The 23,884-nt window shown below is 47.8% G+C and overlaps 1 protein-coding gene across 1 annotated transcript in view; it reads left to right on the top strand.

Moving 5' to 3' along the window:
- Positions 1 to 23,484, top strand: part of slx4ip (SLX4 interacting protein) — a 645,261-nt gene extending 621,777 nt beyond the window's left edge. The window contains exons 7-8 of the mRNA XM_085981675.1: positions 12,955 to 13,061; positions 22,178 to 23,484. Coding sequence (XP_085837801.1) covers positions 12,955 to 13,061; positions 22,178 to 23,036 — 966 coding nt within the window. The 3' untranslated portion in view covers positions 23,037 to 23,484. The remainder of the gene's footprint in view (positions 1 to 12,954; positions 13,062 to 22,177) is intronic.
- The last annotated feature ends 400 nt before the right edge of the window (positions 23,485 to 23,884 follow it).

Raw genomic sequence — 23,884 nt, 5'->3', positions numbered from 1 at the left:
GGGGCGGGGCTTGCTGAGCGTCCAGCATTACCCTGGCAACCGGCCCCCCGGCCGTCTCGTACAGCCGCAATCGGCGGTCTTCACCTCGGGGGGGTGGGGGAGCCGCGCGCGCAGCAGGAGCAGCTGAGACGCGGCGTCTCTCTCTCTGGCTCGGCCGGGGGGCGGGGCTTGGTCAGCGTCACGGTTACCCTGGCAACCGGGCCCGCCGGCCGAGCCAGAGAGAGACGCCGCGTCTCAGCTCCTGTTGCGCGCGCAATCGGCGGTCTCCACCTCGGGGGGGGGGGGGGGCACGACCCTCGGGGGGGGGGGCCCCCCGCCCTCCCCCCTTTCCCCCCCCGCCCTCTCCCCCCCCGCCCTCTCCCCCCTCCCTTCCTTCCCCCCCTCGCCCTTCCTTCCCCCCCTCGCCCTCCCTTCCCCCCCGCCCTCCCTCCCTTCCCCGCCCTCCCTTCCCCCCCGCCCTCCCTCCCTTCCCCGCCCTCCCTTCCCCGCCCTCCCCTCTCCCCTTCCCCACCATCCCCTCCCCCTCCCCTCCCCTCCCCCCCAGTCGCTCTCTCTCTTCCCCCCAGTCGCTCTCTCTCTTCCCCCCAGTCGCTCTCTCTCTTCCCCCCAGTCGCTCTCTCTCTTCCCCCCAGTCGCTCTCTCTCTTCCCCCCAGTCGCTCTCTCTCTTCCCCCCAGTCGCTCTCTCTCTTCCCCCCAGTCGCTCTCTCTCTTCCCCCCAGTCGCTCTCTCTCTTCCCCCCAGTCGCTCTCTCTCTTCCCCCCAGTCGCTCTCTCTCTTCCCCCCAGTCGCTCTCTCTCTTCCCCCCAGTCGCTCTCTCTCTTCCCCCCAGTCGCTCTCTCTCTTCCCCCCAGTCGCTCTCTCTCTTCCCCCCAGTCGCTCTCTCTCTTCCCCCCAGTCGCTCTCTCTCTTCCCCCCAGTCGCTCTCTCTCTTCCCCCCAGTCGCTCTCTCTCTTCCCCCCAGTCGCTCTCTCTCTTCCCCCCAGTCGCTCTCTCTCTTCCCCCCAGTCGCTCTCTCTCTTCCCCCCAGTCGCTCTCTCTCTTCCCCCCCAGTCGCTCTCTCTCTTCCCCCCCAGTCGCTCTCTCTCTTCCCCCCCAGTCGCTCTCTCTCTTCCCCCCCAGTCGCTCTCTCTCTTCCCCCCCAGTCGCTCTCTCTCTTCCCCCCCAGTCGCTCTCTCTCTTCCCCCCCAGTCGCTCTCTCTCTTCCCCCCCAGTCGCTCTCTCTCTTCCCCCCCAGTCGCTCTCTCTCTTCCCCCCCAGTCGCTCTCTCTCTTCCCCCCCAGTCGCTCTCTCTCTTCCCCCCCAGTCGCTCTCTCTCTTCCCCCCCAGTCGCTCTCTCTCTTCCCCCCCAGTCGCTCTCTCTCTTCCCCCCCAGTCGCTCTCTCTCTTCCCCCAGTCGCTCTCTCTCTTCCCCCCAGTCGCTCTCTCTCTTCCCCCCAGTCGCTCTCTCTCTTCCCCCCAGTCGCTCTCTCTCTTCCCCCCAGTCGCTCTCTCTCTTCCCCCCAGTCGCTCTCTCTCTTCCCCCCAGTCGCTCTCTCTCTTCCCCCCAGTCGCTCTCTCTCTTCCCCCCAGTCGCTCTCTCTCTTCCCCCCAGTCGCTCTCTCTCTTCCCCCCAGTCGCTCTCTCTCTTCCCCCCAGTCGCGCTCTCTCTTCCCCCCAGTCGCTCTCTCTCTTCCCCCCCAGTCGCTCTCTCTCTTCCCCCCAGTCGCTCTCTCTCTTCCCCCCCAGTCGCGCTCTCTCTTCCCCCCAGTCGCTCTCTCTCTTCCCCCCAGTCGCTCTCTCTCTTCCCCCCAGTCGCTCTCTCTCTTCCCCCCAGTCGCTCTCTCTCTTCCCCCCAGTCGCTCTCTCTCTTCCCCCCAGTCGCTCTCTCTCTTCCCCCCAGTCGCTCTCTCTCTTCCCCCCAGTCGCTCTCTCTCTTCCCCCCAGTCGCTCTCTCTCTTCCCCCCAGTCGCTCTCTCTCTTCCCCCCAGTCGCTCTCTCTCTTCCCCCAGTCGCTCTCTCTCTTCCCCCCAGTCGCTCTCTCTCTTCCCCCCAGTCGCTCTCTCTCTTCCCCCCCAGTCGCTCTCTCTCTTCCCCCCAGTCGCTCTCTCTCTTCCCCCCAGTCGCTCTCTCTCTTCCCCCCAGTCGCTCTCTCTCTTCCCCCCAGTCGCTCTCTCTCTTCCCCCCAGTCGCTCTCTCTCTTCCCCCCAGTCGCTCTCTCTCTTCCCCCCAGTCGCTCTCTCTCTTCCCCCCAGTCGCTCTCTCTCTTCCCCCCAGTCGCTCTCTCTCTTCCCCCCCAGTCGCTCTCTCTCTTCCCCCCAGTCGCTCTCTCTCTTCCCCCCAGTCGCTCTCTCTCTTCCCCCCAGTCGCTCTCTCTCTTCCCCCCAGTCGCTCTCTCTCTTCCCCCCAGTCGCTCTCTCTCTTCCCCCCAGTCGCTCTCTCTCTTCCCCCCAGTCGCTCTCTCTCTTCCCCCCAGTCGCTCTCTCTCTTCCCCCCAGTCGCGCTCTCTCTTCCCCCCAGTCGCTCTCTCTCTTCCCCCCAGTCGCGCTCTCTCTCTTCCCCCCAGTCGCGCTCTCTCTCTTCCCCCCCAGTCGCGCTCTCTCTCTTCCCCCCAGTCGCGCTCTCTCTCTTCCCCCCCAGTCGCGCTCTCTCTCTTCCCCCCCAGTCGCGCTCTCTCTCTTCCCCCCAGTCGCGCTCTCTCTCTTCCCCCCCAGTCGCGCTCTCTCTCTTCCCCCCCAGTCGCGCTCTCTCTCTTCCCCCCCAGTCGCGCTCTCTCTCTTCCCCCCCAGTCGCGCTCTCTCTCTTCCCCCCCAGTCGCGCTCTCTCTCTTCCCCCCCAGTCGCGCTCTCTCTCTTCCCCCCCAGTCGCGCTCTCTCTCTTCCCCCCCAGTCGCGCGCTCTCTCTTCCCCCCCAGTCGCGCTCTCTCTCTTCCCCCCCAGTCGCGCTCTCTCTCTTCCCCCCCAGTCGCGCTCTCTCTCTTCCCCCCCAGTCGCGCTCTCTCTCTTCCCCCCCAGTCGCGCTCTCTCTCTTCCCCCCCAGTCGCGCTCTCTCTCTTCCCCCCCAGTCGCGCTCTCTCTCTTCCCCCCCAGTCGCGCTCTCTCTCTTCCCCCCCAGTCGCGCGCTCTCTCTTCCCCCCCAGTCGCGCTCTCTCTCTTCCCCCCCAGTCGCGCTCTCTCTCTTCCCCCCCCAGTCGCGCTCTCTCTCTTCCCCCCCCAGTCGCGCTCTCTCTCTTCCCCCCCAGTCGCGCTCTCTCTCTTCCCCCCCAGTCGCGCTCTCTCTCTTCCCCCCCCAGTCGCGCTCTCTCTCTTCCCCCCCAGTCGCGCTCTCTCTCTTCCCCCCCCCAGTCGCGCTCTCTCTCTTCCCCCCCAGTCGCGCTCTCTCTCTTCCCCCCCCCAGTCGCGCTCTCTCTCTTCCCCCCCCCCCCAGTCGCGCTCTCTCTTCCAACAACAACATGCCCTCAAAAAAGCCTCGGCACCGCCGGGCACCCCCAGCTAGAGGGAACTAGATGTAATATCTCCAAGTTTGCAGACGACACAAAGCTGGGTGGGCATGTGTACTGTGAGGAGGATGCAGAGAAACTCGGTATGATTTGGACAGGTTGGGTGATTGAGTAGATGCATGGCAAATGCAGTATAATGTGGATAAATGCGAGGTTATCCACTTCAGTGGCAAAAACAGGAAGACAGATTATTATCTGAACGGTAATAGATTGGGAAAAGGGGAAGTGCAACGAGACCTGGGTGTCCTTGTGCACCAGTCACTGAAGGTAAGCATGCAGGTGCAGCAGGCAGTTAAGAAGGCAAATGGTATGTTGGCCTTCATAGCGAGAGTATTCGAGTACAGGAGCAAGGATGTCTTGCTGCAGTTCTCCAGGGCCTTGGTGAGACCACAGCTTGAGTATTGTGTGCAGTTTTGGTCACCTTATCTAAGGAAGGATGTTCTTGCCATGGAGAGAGTGCAGTGAAGATTCACCAGACTGATACCTGGGATGGCAGGAATGATGTATGAGGAGAGATTGGGTCGATTAGGCTTATATTCGCTGGAGTTTAGAAGAATGAGAGGGGATCTCAATGAAACTTATTAAATTCTAACAGGACTAGACAGACTAGATACAGGAAGGATGCTCATGATGGCGGGGGAATTCCAGAACCAGGGGTCACAGTCTAAGGATAAGGGGTAAGCCATTTAGGACCGAGATGAGGAGGAATTTCTTCACCCAGAGAGTGGTGAACCTGTGGAATTCTCTACCACACAAGGCAGTTGAGGCCAATTCATTAAATACATTCAAGAAGGAGTTCTTAAGGCTAAAGGGATATGGGGAGAAAGCAGGGACAGGGTACCGAATTTGGATGATCAGCCATGATCTCATTAAATGGCGAACAGGCTCGAGGGGCCGAATGGCCTACTCCTGCTCCTATCTTCAATGTTCCTATGTTACGTCTTATTACAGTAACTATAATGACTATTAATTAGCATTAGGGTTGCAAAGGGGTGGAAAGTTTCCGGTAAATTTCCAGAAATTTTCCACGGGAAGTTTCGCTTGGGAATTTTGGGAATTTTGCCCAAAAAAGCACATGCTAGCATAATATTGTTTTTTTTGTATTTCTTTCTTTTTTTTCCACAGGTCCTCTCTTAAAATTACTAACAGAGATGGAATCTTAATTATTAAGGAATTTCTTAATCAATATATGTTTATCTTCTTACTTGGCTTGTTTTAATAATTACAAGTTTTGTGTGTGACTGTGAACAAATGTGTCCTGATTGGTTGGATGAGTGGGTGAGCGATTAGCTCCCTCTATTTGTAATATTTGCATATCGAATTGTGATTGGCCTGCAGGCATCTGTAAGACTGCTATAGTTTTTTTAAGATCCAGGTTAGGGGTCCTGAGGGAAGTCATTTTGTTTTCTGCTGATGTTGTGATGATGCAGTAAGTAAATCAGACTTTATACCAAATAAACCAGTTACTTGTTGAACTCTGTTGTCCTTCAATTTAAAATATACAAAATAATACACTATTGGTGATGTAGCGTCGTGTGTGTACAGGTCATGCTTCCATCACATGGAGCATCAGCAAAAATGTACTCACCCTGTTGCAATCGTGCTGATCGACCGCAGTTCGACACAGAGATGAATGCCCTTTATTTCTCTGCATAGAACAATGCCACGTTTACCGTCAGATGTGTGGAAGCATTTTACCCCAGGCATTAAAGATGGAAAGACTGTGTACATGTGCAAACACTGTAGAAAGCCATATGTAAAGAATGCCACAAAGATGCAGCAGCATTTATCCAAATGCAACAACTTCACTCAAAGCTCACAGCAGTCAGCCCAGAGTCCCTCTGCTTCCATTCAAGAAGATGATGGTTCTCATTCAGCATCAGGCTCCTTATCATCAGCAACTCCTGGCCCACTTGAAAGGTTCTTTGATACAATGGATAACCATAGCCAGAAGAATGCAGATGAGTGCCTTGCTCGAGCTGTATATGCAACAAGCTCACCCCTCATGCTCACAGCCAATGTGTACTGGAAGAGATTTTTCAATGTTATTCACCCTGCATACTGTCCTCCCACCAGACATGCTTTGTCTACTTATTTGCTGGAGGCTGAGTATAACAGAGCCCAAGGAAAGCTCAAAGAAACGATAGCGATGGCAGACTGTGTTGCAGTTATCTCAGATGGGTGGTCAAATGTACGAGGGGAGGGCATCATAAACTACATCGTCTCCACTCTCCCAGTGTTCTTCAAGAGCACAGACACGAAGGACAACAGACACACAGGCACATACATTGCTGATGAGCTAAAAGCGGTCATCAACGATCTTGGATCACAAAAGGTCTTTGCAGTAGTTACTGACAATGCTGCGAATATGAAGGCTGCTTGGGCTCAAGTGGAGAAGGCCTACCCTCATATTACGTCTATTGGGTGCGCAGCTCATGGGCTTAACCTGCTCCTCAAGGACATTATGGGTTTGAGAACCATGGAAGCACTGTACAAGAGAGCCAAGCAAGTTGTTAAGTATGTCAGGGGAAAACAGGTAGTTGCAGCAACCTACAACTCCAAGCAAATGACAAAGAACAAGAACACCACACTGAAGCTGCCCAACAACACTAGATGGGGTGGTGTCATAATGTACAACAGCCTTCTGGAGGGTAAGGAGTCGCTGCAAGAAATGGCAATATCCCAGTTTGGGGATATGGAAACCACCATCAAGAAAATACTGCTGGATGATGTGTTTTGGGAGAGAGTGGTTAGCAGCCTTAAACTACTCTCACCAGTAGCATCTGCAATTGCTCAGATTGAAGGAGATGATGCTGTCTTGTCAGATGTTCTCAGGCTTTTTACTGATTTAAAAGAACAAATCAGCATTGCCCTACCCACATCCCTGCTGCTCAAAGCAGAGGAGAAGGCAATTGTTCAATTCATACAGACGCGTCAAGAATTTTGTGTCAAGCCGATTCATGCTGCAGCATACATGCTGGACCCAAAGCATGTTGGGAGACCAATACTTTCTGGAGAACAGATCAACAGTGCTTACAGTGTGATTTCTACCCTCTCACACCATCTCACTCTGGATGTGGGCAAAGTTCTGGGAAGTCTGGCAAAGTTCTCTACCAAGCAAGGTCTTTGGAATGGGGATGGGATATGGGAATCATGCAAGCGTATCAGTGCACATACCTGGTGGAAGGGACTTTGTGCATCTGAGGCCCTGTCACCTATTACATCGGTGATACTCCAAATCCCACCTTCATCAGCGGCCTCTGAACGAAACTGGTCACTTTTTGGGAATATGCATACAAAGGTGCGCAACAGGCTGACTAACAAGAGAGTGGAGAAACTGGTGGCTATCTGGGCGAACCTACAACTTATTGAGCCAGATACAGAAGTGTCCACCACACAGCTAGACACTGACACAGAGGAGGAAATGGACACGTCAGAGCCAGAGTCAGAGAATCAGGAGGAGCAATGAGGAGTAGAAGACTCATGAGTAGAAGACTCAAAGGGACAAAATAAGGACAAATTACAGGCTAAATAAGCTGACGCTCTTTTTATTTTATTTTAGATGGGTCTTTTTTGTGGGGGCTCAATAAAGTTCAAAATTATAACCTAAATAAAGTTTTGAAAGCCTGTTTTTATTTGTATGGAACAGTATGTCTATTTTGACGACAAAGATAATATAAGGGTCAGAGACAAAAACCATCAGTGTGCAAAAAAACTCTAAATTCCCAAACATAGAAGATAGGAGCAGGAGTAGGCCATTCGGCCCTTCGAGCCTGCTCCGCCATTCAACGAGATCATGGCTGATCATCCAAACCCTAGCACCCGGTCCCTACACCGACAACCATCCCACCCAAGCCCTATCCCCGTAACCCCACGTATTTAATCCCCCCTAACATTAAGGGCCAATTTTTATCATGGCCAATCAACCTAACCCGCACATCTTTGGACTGTGGGAGGAAACCGGAGCACCCGGAGGAAACCCACGCAAACACAGGGAGAATGTGCAAACTCCACACAGACAGTCACCCGACGCCGGATTTGAACCCGGGTCCCTGGTGCTGTGAGGCAACAGTGCTAACCACTATGCCACCGTGCTGCCCATTACGGTGGTGTTCCCCAGGGGTCAGTATTGGGACCACTGCACTTTTTGATATATACTAATGACCTGGACTTGGGTATACAGGGCTTAATTTCAATGTTTGTAAATAAGGAGACATTGTTTCCAGTGGCAGAAGGGTCGGTAACCAGAGGACACAGATTAAAAGAACTAGAGGCAACATGAGGAAACTTTTTTTTTAAACGCAGCGAGTTGCTGTGATCTGGAATTCACTGTCTGAATAGGTGGTGGAAGCTGACTCAATAGTCACTTTCAAAAGGGAATTGGATAAATACTTGAAGGGAAACATTTACAAAAATTCCCATGGAAAGTTTCCTCTTTTAAAAAATTCCCAGAATTTTGCAACCCTAATTAGCATTAAGTAATATTGTCATCTTTTTGCTGTGTCAGCTTTGAAATTCACAGATTAAGGCTGTGACATGTCTTGGCTTGCTCTGCATGAGCACTAAACTTCACATGCAAACCCCTTGTACAGTACTTCTGTTAGTGCAATGTGTCTTCTATTTAGCTTTGTGTGTTATCTCTCAGTTTTCCCCTTTTCTGCCTTTTGTAGAACGTACACTCTTCAGCATATAGGAAGGATTGCCATTAATTTTTTAGCCTTTCATAATTCATTGCCACGCCATAGCTTTGCTAATAGAAATTAGAATGATTGACGGATGGGGCAGACAGAGTGCCCTTTCCCTATCGGCCCAGTTGGAAATATATCATGATTAATTTGTTAGTGAACCTGTGCTTCAGCCACTGTTAGGATCTGAACCTCCAGTCATAGAAACATAGAAGATAGGAGCAGGAGTAGGCCATTCGGCCCCTCGAGCCTGCGCCGCCATTCAATGAGATCATGGCTGATCATCCAAATTCAGTACCCTGCCCCTGCCTTCTCCCCATATCCCTTGATCCCTTTAGCCTTAAGAAATATATCCAACTCCTTCTTGAATATATTTAATGAATTGGCCTCCACTGCCTTTTGTGGCAGAGAATTCCACAGGTTCACCACTCTCTGGTTGAAGAAATTCCTCCTCCTCTCAGTCCTAAATGGCTTACCCCTTATCCTTAGACTGTGACCCCTGGTTCTGGACTCCCCGACCATCGGGAACATCCTTCCTGCATCTAGTCTGTCCAGGCCTGACAGAATTTTATAGGTTTCGATGAGATCCCCTCTCAATCTTCTAAACTCCAGTGAGTACAAGCCCAATCGACCCAATCTCTCCTCATACGTCATTCCTGCCATCCCAGGTATCAGCCTGGTGAATCTTTGCTGCACTCCTTCCATGGCAAGAACATCCTTCCTCAGATAAGGTGACCAAAACTGCACACAATACTCAAGTTGTGGTCTCACCAAGGCCCTGTACAACTGCAGCAAGACATCATTGTTCCTGTACTCGAACCCTCTTGCTACGAAGGCCAACATACCATTTGCCTTCTTAACTGCCTGCTGCACCTGCATGCTTACCTTCAGCGACTGGTGCACAAGAACACCCAGGTCTCTTTGCACTTCCCCTTCTCCCAATCTATTGCCATTCAAATAATAATCTGCCTTCCTGTTTTTGCCACCAAAGTCATAGGTTATAGCTGGGTGGAAAATGTAGTCATATAAATCTTACTGCAGGAAAATGCTAATTATTTCAAAGTTGCTAATAAGTTCATCGTATAAACACAATCCTGCACTTTAAACTGTGAGACCACTTTTATTATATGTGTGCGAACTCTTACCTCATGATGCCATCTACATTTTTTTATTAGTACAGTGTATGTGATGGGGTGAACTCTGGAATTATCTGTTGATTTTGGCTAGGAAGTTGCCAGTGGGATTTGCAGCCTGAGTTCTTTCCTTGGTTTTAGTTACCTTGACACGATTGTGCTTAATCCCACCCGAAGCAGTTTTAACATTCTGTTGTAAAGATTTTTGTAAGAAATAAAGTGGTTGATTAAGAGATTTCAAGGGGGTTTGTGTTACCATATAGCAGTGGTTCTCAAACTTATTTGGTTGAAGGACCCCTTTTCAAATGGATTAGTAATCATGGAGCCCCCCCATCTAAATTATAATATATAATACTCATAATATGAAAGTGCTGCACGTAAAGAGTGTTTTAATAATGCTTTTAATAATGCTATTAAGAAAACAGATATCGGTGTGCCTGCTTCTCAAACCAATTCTGGGTACTCCGCAGCAACAGATGGCTACTATTAGCCACTTTATGCTGAACAATTTTTGAAGCTGTCAGCAGGCTGACCAAGGTGAGTGAGAGCACGAGCACCCATCCACATGCTGGGACACTGCTGGAAGCATGACTCACTGCCATACTGTACCACGGGCATGTTCTGTAACAGCTGCACTGTGGGATTGTACGTGTTTGCGTGAACATGTTCAGGCAAGAGGTTGAAGGGCTCCGCAGGTGCTTTGATCACGTGTCGGGAGGTCAGCGCAGGGTTGCAGCGCCAGGGAGAGGAATCGTCTCGACCAGCAGGGAATGTTTGGTGCAAAGTGAGTGAGAGCTGTGGGCCTCTGTGAGGAGGCGGGCCCAGCCGTTGAGAATAACTCACAAGAACTGAATCTGTGTCGGTTTTATAAAGGTACCTCTGGTCGCGGACCCCCTGGAAAGTCTCTACGGACCCCAGTTTGAGAACCACTACCATATAGGACTGGTGATACTAAAGCTAGTGGATGCCTTTAATTACTGTACTTCTATATTTTATTTTGAGTCTTTGAGGTCTGTAGAAATACATTTTAAAGCAAAATTGCTGAAGTTTTTTCATTTTCTTCTGAGAATGGTGCCGCTATAGACCTAGCTAAATTGTAAATAACTTTCAAAATTCACACAAACTGTTGCTTATAATATTAAATAGAAGTTATTGTGATGGAGAATTATATGGTCTAAAATAGTCCCTGATCACCTTATTACCAGATCTAATATTAGGTACAGATTGCAATATTTTTTTATCAACAATGCATTCCTTTTAATCAGCACACATCTGGGGCTATCATTGTATCTCTTTATTGTCTTCTAAAAGCTGCTTAATTGATGCTTACAGGAAGGATTGCTGTGTCAGATTTAGTTTACCATAATAACTGAAATGTTTCTAAAACAGTTTGTGGTGTACCAGTTGAAGCAGTTGCAAAGATTCTGACTTCATTTATACCACCGCTGTTCTAAACAGAGCCTGATTAAGTTTGAGAACATAAAGGAAAATCACAAGAAATACATCCGTATTAGCTCAGTGATTGCTTGGACTTACACTCTGTGTCATGTCCTTTGGCTTTCCTTACAACAGCTTCCCTTTGTGGCTTATTTCCAGCCTGAGGGAGTTTACATAATTCTTTCAGTAGAATTTTCAGCAGTTCCCACAGTGTCTTTCAGTATCGAGGGCTGACTCATAGTTGAGTCTTTTAATCTGCATCTATTTTGTGTGTTCGTTTCATGTTTTGTTTTGTTTTAAAACTACTCTGGGGAATGGGGAGGGAGAAACACTCACTTACGACCCAAACTGTGATCACTTGTTTTAAGAACTTGTGTTTGTTAACCCTTTCAAGACTGCAAAAGCATTCTTGCACCAAAATAAGCTGTCACAAGATTTCACATTTATAGTTTACTCCAAGATTACTATGAATGAAGAAACATGCTGTACATTTCTTTAATTTGTAATATTTAGCATTGGAAATGTATAGGAAACATCATTCTCATTTGCTAAATAAATGTGTTTTGAAAGTTGAAGACAATAAACTCTGGAAAAGCAAACTTGGGAATTAGAATTACCATGTTCATTAGAGTGGCGGAAGTTTTAGTAAGCATATTTTGTGTTTAGTGCAGTTGCTATACTTTGACTATTTATGGTATCTTGCATAGAAAGGGATGAATAGTATAGCAAATAATATAATACGATGTGTTTATGGCCCATAATTTGTGGTCGCCGCTGACCTCGAAGAAAGCTGCCCACAGAGATCTGGCGAAAGCGTTCGGTTTGTCGATGTGTAATTGATTGTAGCGCTGTCAATAGGGGATTCTTAGTGCAATGCAGCTGTGATGTCATCAAGTTGTCTAAGCAGCCAATCACATTGAAGAATTCTCACAGACAGCAAACCAGAAAATGAAAAGCACTGATTATCTGCACTTTTTAAAAATGTTAGAGAGTGAAGTAAAGATTGGGACATACACATGGGGTTAAGGTAGAAGCTGAAGTATCAAGAACAATGAAATATGGGTACACCCTTCTCTGGGGGCATATTGGTACCTGACATCATTCTGGTGAGATGTGCATTGTTTTTATGTGTTGCTAAGTTGTTCCTTTTTGGCCCTGTGAGATATTCTATCACACTGGTCAAGGCCATTCCGGATATACTGATTGGATCAAAGTCTCCTCCGTTTTGCTGTAAGGATCCTACATGAATGGTATGTGAGCAGTCTCAGTCTACTTCTGAGTAGGCATAGGTCGGCAGCACAAAGTTGCTTTTAATTTGAAATGAATTGGCACCAAATAAACAAACTCATTCAGAGAGCTTAAGCAGGATGGTGTTAGAAATGGTGATTGTCATACTGGTGCATTGGGATTCTCTTCTGTGATTGGGAATGAGGGAGAGTGGATGTACCTAACTATGCTATACCAAGGTCTAGTTATTTATCACAGTACATTTACCCAAACATCAAACAATTGTGGGTAAAATTTGAGAAAATTGTGTTGAAAGTTAAAAACAACTGTTACTGTTGAAATGCACTAGTGCGCCATCATAAATACTTCAATAGAATTTTAAAAAAATATGCTCCTAATAATAAACTTGCTTGTTAAATTGTTTCTTTTAAGATAATAGGAACGTGAACATTGGGATCAGCTGGATTATTGTACTGTATCAGCTGGAGCTGTGGTGTGGCATGCAGCCAAATAAAGCTGATTCAGTATAGTACAGCCGGTGTACTGCAGCTGATACTCTAGCTGATCCCAGCATTCAAGTTTAGGTTTTTAACTACCTTAAAAGGCACAATGTAACAAATGTGTTGATGGAATAAATAAATCCCATTAAAGTCATTACGTTAGCTTTCTGACGGCACAGAAGTGTGTTTCAGGAACAATTAAGTTTAAATTTCTATTGTCTTAAAAAGACACCATTTAACAATCATGTCTGTTGATAGCAGCAGACATTAAAATGAAAGTCTCAAAATGTGACTTCACTTGCCTTGGCTATACCTGACCTAGTATAGTAGTGCTAAATGCTGACAGTGGGTGACCCAAGTGGTAAGTGGTTCATTTCCCAGCTAGTGCTAATATCCCTCGTCTTGGTTAGTGTAAAAAATAATGGTGCACAATAAATTTGTATGCAAGTACACAGTATACCTATTTTTTTAATGAAATACTGCATTTCTTTAATAGGTTGCTGAGCATGGAGCTTCAGAATACTTTACTGGCGATTCAGAAATGAAAGAGCTTTGCAATGTCTCTATTTCAATTCAGCAGAAGAAAGAAGCTTTGAAACACATGTATGTATGACCACATGATTAGACTGAAACATTGCTCCCTGACTATAAAAATGACAAGTCTGAAAATCTGGCTAGGTTACAGACTGTACTAAAAAGAAACGTTGAATTTACGCAACTGTTGAAGTGCAGCATTAAACTGCTATCTGAGTCCGTGTAAATAAGCCAACGTATGCCGCTCTCTTCTATATAGCAGGATTGAGTGAAATTAAAAAACAAAATCGTTAAATATCTTTAATTCAGAAATATTGCTTTACTGGTTCTCATCTTCTTTGACACACAAGTTGGGCACTTAGGCCTCATCTTTATTTTTTGGTAAAAAGTTTATTGGAGTCTTGCTTTCCTTCCTCTCCCCACCCCACAGTTTACAGTGTAAACTTTTATATCTACCACCTCATTCTTTCCATAGCTGTACTCAGCCTTAACTTTTTACGCAGCTAATACCGAGGGTTTTCATCAATCTCATCAACTACTTGATTCCTTGAGAGACGATACTTAAACAATAACAACTTGTACTTTTATAACGCCTTTAACAGAGAAATGTCCCAAAGCGCTTCACACAGGCATAATCAAAAAATGGATGCCAATCTAAAGAAGGAGGTATTGGGAGGGGTGACCAAAAAATTGATGGGTGGGTTTTAAGGAGGGTCTTGAAGGAGGAGAGGGAGGCGGAGTTTTTGGTAAATCCAATATTAGACACAAGTAAACTGAGTAGTGGAGTGCAGTCCTTCTGTTACTCGCCAAGAGCCGCCATGGTAATAGAAGATACCCTACTGTGCGTGTTGCAATATGATAAACAATAAGTGAATACACCCGCGTAACAGAGGTAGTAAGTTGGAAGTGTATTCTGTCTGTTGTGCTGCTGGCAGTCAATGGTAAGGTTGACTTTGATTATTATGCCTGTGTGAAGCACTTTGGGGTGTTAGTAGTTGGAGTATTCTTCTCCAAGTGCAGAAATTCCTTTCAAGTCCTCTTGCCATTATCCCTGACCCATAAAGTAATCTAGAAACCACAAAGAAGAAGCATAGTTATCCTTCTGGCTTGTAACTTCCCAGATTATTCCAGATGAAGCTCTAAACCCAGTACTACCCAAATGTATGTATCCTCCATTTGAACCAATGACTGCTATAGAAATAGGCTGCTATCTTTGAAAGGTTATTTTTGGCTCTAATCCCAGTTGCAAGTGAGAAAGCTATAAATTCTAAGACACCCTTGTCTTATCTAGATTGAACTTAGACCAGTGATTAACCTGTGTCATGTTTTGGAATTTTTGATTATATTTTTCTTCTTGGAAAGGACTTGGATAGGATTAATGTTAAAGTGTTGATTTAAAGTATTCACCAACGTTAGAAATCCGCCTCCAACACGAACCTGCTGGGACAGAGATGGGATTTATATATTAATTAGCCAGGCCTTAAATCTGTTTCTTATGATTGTGGACTATTAGGGAATCATTATCTGAGGTACTTCCCATCAACTTTTCACACCATAATGGGTTAGAATGTTCCATCTTGTTGAGCTTTGCACAGATCTAATTTCAAAGGGAGGGATGAGGTAAGCAAGCTTGATTAGCAAACCTTCAGGCCAACTCCTAGATAAGGGGAGGGGTCAGGAACCAGGCCTCAACTTCCTGTAGGACAGGAAAAGAAGAGAACAAAGTCTCGCATGTTGAGAGCTCAGTTGATGAAGTCTGCTAAGAGAGAGACCTGTAAGTTCCAGACAGGTTACCTAAAGAAAAGAGCCAACCAGGCTTTGCATACGCCTTCATCTGATTTAATGCTGACTGACTACAAGCAAATGTATTTAGCCCATCAACTTAGATAGGATCTTAATCACAGAAACCCCACAGTGCAGATAGAGGCCATTTCGGCCCATCGAGCCTGCACCAACACATATCCCACCCGATCCCCGTAACCCCTACACCAACACATATCCCACCCTATCCCTGTAACCCCACGTATTTAATCCCCCTAACACTAAGGGTCAATTTATCATAGCCAATCAACCTAACCCACACATCTTTGGAGTGTGGGAGGAAACCGGAGCACCCGGAGAAAACCCACGCAAACACGGGGAGAATGTGCAAACTCCACACAGACAGTCGCCCGAGGCCGGATTCGAACCCAGGTCCCTGGCGCTGTGAAGCAACAGTGCTAACCACTATGCCACCGTGCTGTATTATTTTTCTTATTCGCAAGGAGGACACAGAGTTATTTGGAGCAAGTGAGATTTTGTTACATCTGTTATTCTGTGCATTCTATTCTGTGAAATAAAACAGCTTAACAATTTGTATCTGGCCACAGCTCGCCATGTTTCTCAATTCACCTTCGAAAAGGTCAGGGGAAGCGCATATGAAGACGCATGCAAAAGACGTTATATTCCGTTCTGATTATATGGAGGTCCTATTGTTTCATTCCCCGGGATATGCTATTGCAAATTTAGATATTGGGCAGTACGGGCAAACCCCTAAACATAAGACTCTTAGACCACTTATAGGAGTGTCCAGCACCCAAAAGAATATCTACGGCAAAATCCTAAACTTGTAACAGTCTGCATCCGCAATGATCATAAACTTGACAATAGACATAAATTCTATAATGTGATTATCAAATGTGCAAAGTATCCACTTATCACCTCAGCTAATTATTATCTATAGACCAAAATCCAAGCATCCCGTTTCTTGTTTTTCATATTAAGTGGCATAATAACAGTGTAGTTAGAGGCAGAAGTAACCAGAATCAATATTGCATTAAATTGAACTGGTGGTTGTTGGAAGCACAGAAGACTTGGAGAAACTGCTGCTATATCATTGAGCAAATCTCTGGTTTCCTACAGCCTAAAATAAGTCAGTGGTGTTCTATAGCTTAAACTATGCTTCTGCTACTGAAACCCAGTATTAAATTCTTGACGTCCCTCTCCCCTTCAAAACCAGTCATGATCCCCTTACTCAAAAAATAATACACACTCCAAACCAACTTCTTCCAGTGTCACAGCACTGAGACTGCTGTGGTCAAAGCCATGAATGACGTCCTCTGTGACATTGACTGTAGTGCGCTTTCCCTCTTTATCTTCATCAATCTTTTTAGTGCTTGGCACTATAGATCACTGTTCTTCTCCATTATTGTCCAGCTCCAGGAGACTGTCCTTGTTGGGTCCATTCCTATCTATCTGGATGCAGTCAACATATCTTGCAATTTCTTCCCTTCCCTTCCTTGCATTGTCACCTCAGGAGTCCCTGAAGGATCTGTCTTTGGCCCCTCCTTTTCCTCATCTATATGCTGTCCTGTGGTGACAGAATCCATAAGTGTGGAGATAGCTTCCATAAGTATGCTGATGATATCCAGCTCTACTTCCAACCATTTCACTCAATCTTGTGACCATATCCGTCCTATCAGACTTCCCGTTCAAAATCTAGCCTTGGATGAGCCACAACTTCCCTCAACTGAAACAACAAAAAGACTGAAGCCGTGGTTTGCAGTGCTAGTCACAAACTCCACTGCCGTAACACTGGCCACTCTCTGGTTCAGCAAGATCGTGCACTACCTTGGCATTCTGCTTGAGCCTGAGCTTCAAACCCCACATTCTCTCCATCACCACCACCACCGTTTATTTCCACCTATGCAACATTGTTCATCTCTGCCTCTATCTTAACCCTTCTATCATTGAAACTCTTATCCATTATATTGCCAGCTCCAGACTCAATTACTCCACATGCTTGTCCAATACTCCCATCTTTGCCAATCTACACACTACCTCCCTGTCCCCAACACATTAAATTTAAAATTGATCTTCCTTGTCCTCAATTCTCTCCATGCCCTCCATCCGCCTTACCACTGCAAGCTCCTTCAGACTTGCTCTCCCTTTTGTACCCTTTGGTCTTTTGAATCTGGCCATCTAATATTCCCACCCTCCCCCTGCTACTGTGGTGGCAGAGCTTTCAGTTGCCTAAGCCCTGATATCTGGAATTCCCTCACAAGACCTCGTTGCCTTTCCTCCTTTAGTAACTGTGGTAAACCACTGTCATACCTGTCTGTGTCTGTATGTGTATTCCACTAGGTACAGGTCTGGACATGCCTCGGCTGACTCCTCCCACTATTCCAGGTATATAAGTGACTACCTCCCAGTCCCTTAGTATTCTGGACGGGTCGACCACTCGAGACAAGACCTTCATTCTTTAGTTAATAAAAGCCTGATTGTTACTCGCTCAACTTCAGTCTTTTGAGTAATTGATGGCGCATCAATTTTATTAACTAAATTTTTTATAATGGAGAAGATCCTCACACCAGCATGCCTGGACCTGGACAGTCGGGAAGCGGACGCTTCCACCAAGTTTGCTCACTGGCTCACGTGCTTCGAGACATTCCTGACTGCCTCCACTGCGGTCGAAACGGATGCGGACAAACTGTCTGTCCTGATCTCCAAGGTGAACCACCGAGTGTACTCAGTCATCCGGGACGCGACCTCGTACACAGCCGCCCTCCAGCTCCTCAAGACCCAGTACACGCGCCCTGTGAACGAAGTATACGCTAGGCACCTTCTGGGGAGTCGCAAGCAACAACCTGGGGAATCGACTGAGGAATACCTCCAAGCACTGTCCGTGCTTGGCCGGGCCTGTGGGTGTAAGGCGGTAACGCCCACTAAGTACACGGAGGAACTGATCCGGGATGCCTTCGTAGCGGGCCACAGGTCCAACTACACCCGACAGCGACTGCTGGAGCAGAGTGACCTCACCCTCGACAAAGCCTCCGACATCGCACTAACGCTGGACGCAGCCTTCCGGGGCATGGATGCCTACTCCTCTGCACCGTGGACGCCGCGGGAAACGACAACCTGGGACACGGTAGGACAGCCCCATAGCACCGTGCCACCCCAGCCACAGCCCAACAACGGCCCAACTACCGCAGCAGTGTCCCAAAGCCAGACAGCAGTATCCCAAGGCCAGAAATGCTACTTCTGTGGCCAGGCCAAACACCCCAGAGCGCGCTGCCCGGCGAAGAATGCAACCTGCTCGGGCTGCGGGAAAAAGGGACACTACGCCAGCGTCTGCAAGGCCAAAGCCACCCCGAACGCCAGCAGCGCCGCGTGTGGGCTGTGCGAGCCGCCATCTTGGGCCTCCCCAGCCATGTGCGAACCACCGCAGCAGCAGCCATCTTGGACGACTCCAGCCACATGGGAATCATGGGCGCCGCCATCTTGGACACCAGCCGGGACGCAGCAGACCGCCAACCCCCCCCCATCTGATACTCGCAGCGACACACCGACCCCTACGCTGGCCTCTGTGACGCTGGACCAAACGAGACCGCACCAGCTAGCTCGGTCCAAAATGGACGTTAAGGTAAACGGCCATGCAATAAACTGCCTTTTTGACTCCGGGAGCACAGAGAGCTTCATCCACCCCGACACGGTGCGGCGTTGCTCTCTCCCAGTCCTGCCTGCGCACCAGCGGATTTCTATGGCCTCCGAGTCCCAGTCAGCGGACATTGGCGGCTACTGCGTGGTGACACTAGTAGTAGACGGGACTGTGTTCAATAATTTTAAACTCCTGGTCCTGCCCGACCTCTGCGCTGCCGTTCTACTGGGGTTGGATTTCCAGTGCCACCTCAAAAGCGTTACGATGGCGTACGGTGGCCCCCTCCCCCCACTCACAGTCCGCAGCCAGCAGCCTCCAAATTGCCCGCCGCGCACTAGATGCAACCTCTCCACACTCAGAGTCCCACCCCCCCCACTGTTTGCTAACCTCACCCCCGACTGTAAGCCCATCGCCACAAAGAGCAGGCGATACAGTGCCGGGGACAGGGTTTTCATCAAAACCGAAGTGGAACGGCTCCTGAAGGAGGGGATTATTGAGGGCAGCTCCAGCCCCTGGCGAGCCCAGGTTGTGGTCGTTAAGACCGGCGAGAAACAACGCCTGGTCATCGACTACAGCCAAACAATAAACCGCTACACCCTGCTGGACGCCTACCCACTCCCCCGCATAGCTGACATGGTCAACCAGATCGCGCAGTACCGCGTCTTTTCGACCATTGACCTGAAATCAGCGTACCACCAGCTCCCCATCAGCCCTGAAGACCGCCAGTATACTGCTTTTGAGGCAAACGGCCGCCTCTATCACTTCCTTAGGGTTCCCTTCGGCGTTACCAACGGGGTCTCCGTCTTCCAAAGGGAGATGGACCGGATGGTCGATCAAAACGAGCTGCAGGCCACTTTCCCTTACCTAGATAATGTGACCATCTGCGGCCATGACTTGCAGGACCATGACGCAAACCTCGAGAAATTCCTCCGCACCGCCCAACTCCTGAACCTGACATATAACAAGGAGAAGTGCATATTCCGCACAGACCGCCTCGCCATCCTTGGCTGTGTTGTAGAACACGGGGTCATCGGTCCCGACCCGGACCGGATGCGTCCCCTTATGGAACTCCCACTGCCCCACTGCCTAAAAGCTCTGAAGAGGTGCCTAGGGTTTTTTTCCTACTACGCTCAGTGGGTCCCCTACTATGCAGACAAAGCCCGTCCGCTGATCAAGTCCACCTCTTTTCCCGTGACGGCAGAGGCCCGCTTAGCCTTCCACCGTATCAAGGAAGACATTGCCAAAGCCACCATGCACGCAGTGGACGAATCCATCCCCTTCCAGGTGGAAAGCGATGCGTCCGACTTCGCTCTGGCCGCCACCCTTAATCAGGCGGGGAGACCTGTGGCATTCTTCTCACGAACCCTCCAGGGCCCGGAGACCAGACACTCCGCGGTCGAGAAGGAGGCCCAGGCTATCGTGGAGGCTGTGCGTCATTGGAGGCACTACCTGGCCGGAAAACGATTTACCCTGCTCACTGACCAGCGTTCAGTTGCTTTTATGTTCAACAACAAGCAGAGGGGCAAAATCAAAAATGACAAGATCTTGAGGTGGAGAATCGAACTTTCCACCTACAATTACGAGATCTTGTACCGGCCTGGGAAGCTCAATGAACCCCCAGATGCCCTATCGCGTGGCACCTGCGCCAGCGCGCAGATCGATAGGCTGAGGGCCCTCCACAATGACCTCTGCCACCCGGGGGTCACCAGGTTCTTCCACTTCATCAAGGCCCGCAACCTGCCTTACTCCATTGAGGAGGTCAGGACCATGACCAAGAACTGCCAAGTCTGCGCTGAGTGCAAACCGCACTTTTATAGACCAGACAGAGCCCACCTGATAAAAGCCACTCGCCCTTTCGAACGCCTGAGCGTCGATTTTAAAGGGCCTCTCCCCTCCTCCGACCGCAATGTGTACTTCCTCAACATCATTGACGAGTACTCCCGGTTCCCGTTCGCTATCCCCTGCCCGGACATGACCAGTGCCACGGTCATTAAATGTCTGAACAGCCTCTTCACCCTGTTCGGTTTCCCCAGCTATATCCATAGCGACCGGGGCTCATCGTTTATGAGCGACGAACTCCGCCAGTACCTGCTCGCTAGGGGTATAGCCACAAGCAGGACCACCAGTTACAACCCCCGGGGGAACGGACAGGTGGAAAGAGAGAATGCAACTGTTTGGAAGGCTGCCCTACTAGCCTTAAAGTCTAGGGGCCTTCCGACCTCCCGCTGGCAGGAGGTGCTCCCCGATGCGCTCCACTCGATTCGGTCACTTCTCTGCACTGCCACCAATGCCACCCCTCACGAGAAAATGTTTGTCTTCCCAAGGAAGTCCACATCGGGGACATCGTTACCGCCATGGCTGACGTCCCCAGGGCCGGTACTACTGAGAAGACACGTGAGGGCCAATAAAACGGACCCCCTGGTCGAGAGGGTCGACCTCCTCCACGCCAACCCCCAGTACGCTTACATTGCGTACCCGGACGGGCGGGAGGACACAGTCTCCATACGAGACCTCGCACCCTCGGGGACCGCTGTAACCCACTACCCATTACCACCCCCCCCCACGACCCGATATCCAACCCCAGCAGCCGGCTCGCCTTGGACCGTCACCCACGAGGACTACACTCCAGGGCCCCAGCCTACACGGGACGCGACGCCGGAAGCTCCACCACCCCTGCCGTCGCCACGTCGATCACAGCGGCAGACAAGACCTCCGGAGAGACTCCAATACACGAACTTTTAAATACACTTCACCCCGCCGGACTCATTTTTAAACAAGGGGTGAATGTGGTAAACCACTGTCATACCTGTCTGTGTCTGTATGTGTATTCCACTAGGTACAGGTCTGGACATGCCTCGGCTGACTCCTCCCACTATTCCAGGTATATAAGTGACTACCTCCCAGTCCCTTAGTATTCTGGACGGGTCGACCACTCGAGACAAGACCTTCATTCTTTAGTTAATAAAAGCCTGATTGTTACTCGCTCAACTTCAGTCTTTTGAGTAATTGATGGCGCATCAGTAACCTTCTCAAAACCCACATTTTTTCCCAAGCCTTTAATTATCTCCCCTAATTTCTCTCCCGGCTCAGTGTTCTGTTCCTCTTTTTACTCCTTGGGACATTTTCTACGTTAAAGGCATAATTTCAATGCTTGTTATTGTTGTATGGCTATTGATTGATTTCCAGGCTACAGCACCTCAAGCAGGCGAAGCAGTGTGTGAAGCCTCGTCAATGGTTGATAGGCTCATCTGAAATAGATTGTCCCACAGTAGCATTTTGAGAACCTGAGCAGCTAAGTTATCAGGGTCTTGTAGCTTTACCAGAATCAGCCTTAAGCACTTCTTTACAGGAGCATAGCATTCTGCTGCTGCTTATTAATTATTTTGAAATATTGGAATTTCCAATTATGTCCACTGAATAAAGATTTGAAGCCTTTTTTTAATTGTGTTGTCAGTTTAAACAAGCAGTATGTTAATGGAAGGATTCTTTTTGGTTCATTTCAAAAACAAGCTTTTTCTTGTTAACCCTACCAAATGTGTTTCCTGCTTTTGCTTTTGTACTTAATATAAAATTTATGTGAAATCAGTATTAGTTTTCACAGCTGGAAACATCTGTGCTATGTACAGCAGAAATAATTAAGATTGACATTTGGATATTTATGGGGGAACTTTTTACAAATATGTAATACTTGAATGAATGAATTCTCCATCTGTAAGCCATCCAGGACAATGAACACCTTAATTCATATTGGATCTTTCATTTCTTTCAGTGTAAAAAAGACTTCTTACACAAAAATGGGAAACTTTAACAAATCTGAAACTAGCAATTGCTTGCCAAAAGTATTGCATGCTGTAACAGAAGATGAGCAGGATGTAGCCCAATCTGCTGCAGGTTTTAGCCATGAGATTCAGGATATAAATACTGGTCGAACAGAAGATTGTATGAACTCAGTTCAAAGCAAGTTATTACTTCCTGTCATAAAACTGGAAAAATATATTAACGAGAGACAGCCAGCTCAACAGAACTGCCAACAACAACCTCAATCTATTGAACAGCTGAAGACAGGTTTGAAAAGCACAGTGGGCGGCAATGAGTCAGCACTGCGGGATCCTAAACAAAATGAAGTAAACACTACAATACAAACTAAGCGAAGCAGAGGCTCCTCTCAGAATGGAACAGATAGTGCCAAGAAGGTAATTTCTGGAGAGACTCCAACATCCCTCCATGAGGTTACAATGGGAATGAACTTTCTTGAGTCTTTAAGAAAAACATCTGAGAAAAAAAAGCTTTTAAAACGGAATTCCCATTGTAAAAGGTCAGTCAAAGGTAAACCAGACAGCCTTGACCTCACTAATGGAGATGTAGCTGGGTACATGTTTTCTGTAGGCAATTCTCCCCAAGACTTTTGCCACATGGATAAATGTAAAAAGAGAAGACTAACAACACAAAGCAAACTGACTAAAAAGTCAGCAATGGCACCTTCAAGTCTTTCTGGTTCCGAATCTGTGAATTCAGCAACGAGTACGGCATCGGTAAAAGTCGAGTCAGAGGTAGAAAATATGCCAAGAAAATCGAGACTTCGAAGGCCAACAAAGGCTGGAATTTTCAGGAATGAAGTTGTCATGTGACAGTCGCTAATGGTTGGCACTGGAGTGTGTGGATGTGATGGGAGAGGACTACAATTAATGTAGTGCATAAATGAGAAGTCATTTTATAAAAGCACATCACTCTTGTAAAGTTACTGAGATGCCAGCAGCCTTGTATATTCCAGGGTCAGACTTGTACTTTAATGTTAAATTCAAGCCTAATGGATAACTTGTTCTCCTTTTAATTTTAATACAATCCTCTCTTTAAGGTTTCATAAGTCACCCAAGACTACAATTTTTTGGTATCTTTAGTTCAATCTAATTTGATGTTAATCCCATTAATGATTACTTTCCAAATGATGGATTTCAGTGAGTGTGTTTTTAATTTTATTTTAAAATTACTCTTGCTGTTTTATTGATCTTCATATAATTTCCATTCTTAAGCCTGTTCCATCTTGTATTTCACAATAAAGTTTAAATAGATTTGCAACTGTTTCTTTATACTGCTGTTTGGTTTTCACTTTACATAAACTTCAGGCGAAAATGTTTGTCTACTAATATTGGTTTTACAGTGTCATGGTGGTTTGATAAAATGAAGAAAACTCAGGATGTGTTCCATGACATTACAATATTCACTATTTACAGTAATAATAAGTCACGTTAGATATTAATTGGAGATGGTTAAAGCCACAATGACATGAAGAAATATTCGTCAGCATGGTCTGGTTTTTCCCTTCCCAACTTCTGTAATACACACATTATGTAGTAATGATTTATTCATTTTGTTTTGAGTAGAGGTTTGGCCAACATATTGATCATGTATTTATCACTGGTAAATCTGGAAAAATTGATGAACTATAGCCTTGATGTTCATTAAGCTGGTTCCCTGT

This window comes from Somniosus microcephalus, chromosome 3 (assembly GCF_052327205.1).
Source record: "Somniosus microcephalus isolate GS21.2 chromosome 3, FLI_Smic_1.0, whole genome shotgun sequence".
Taxonomy (NCBI): Eukaryota; Metazoa; Chordata; class Chondrichthyes; order Squaliformes; family Somniosidae; genus Somniosus; species Somniosus microcephalus.
This window is presented reverse-complemented; position numbering and strand designations above follow the sequence as displayed.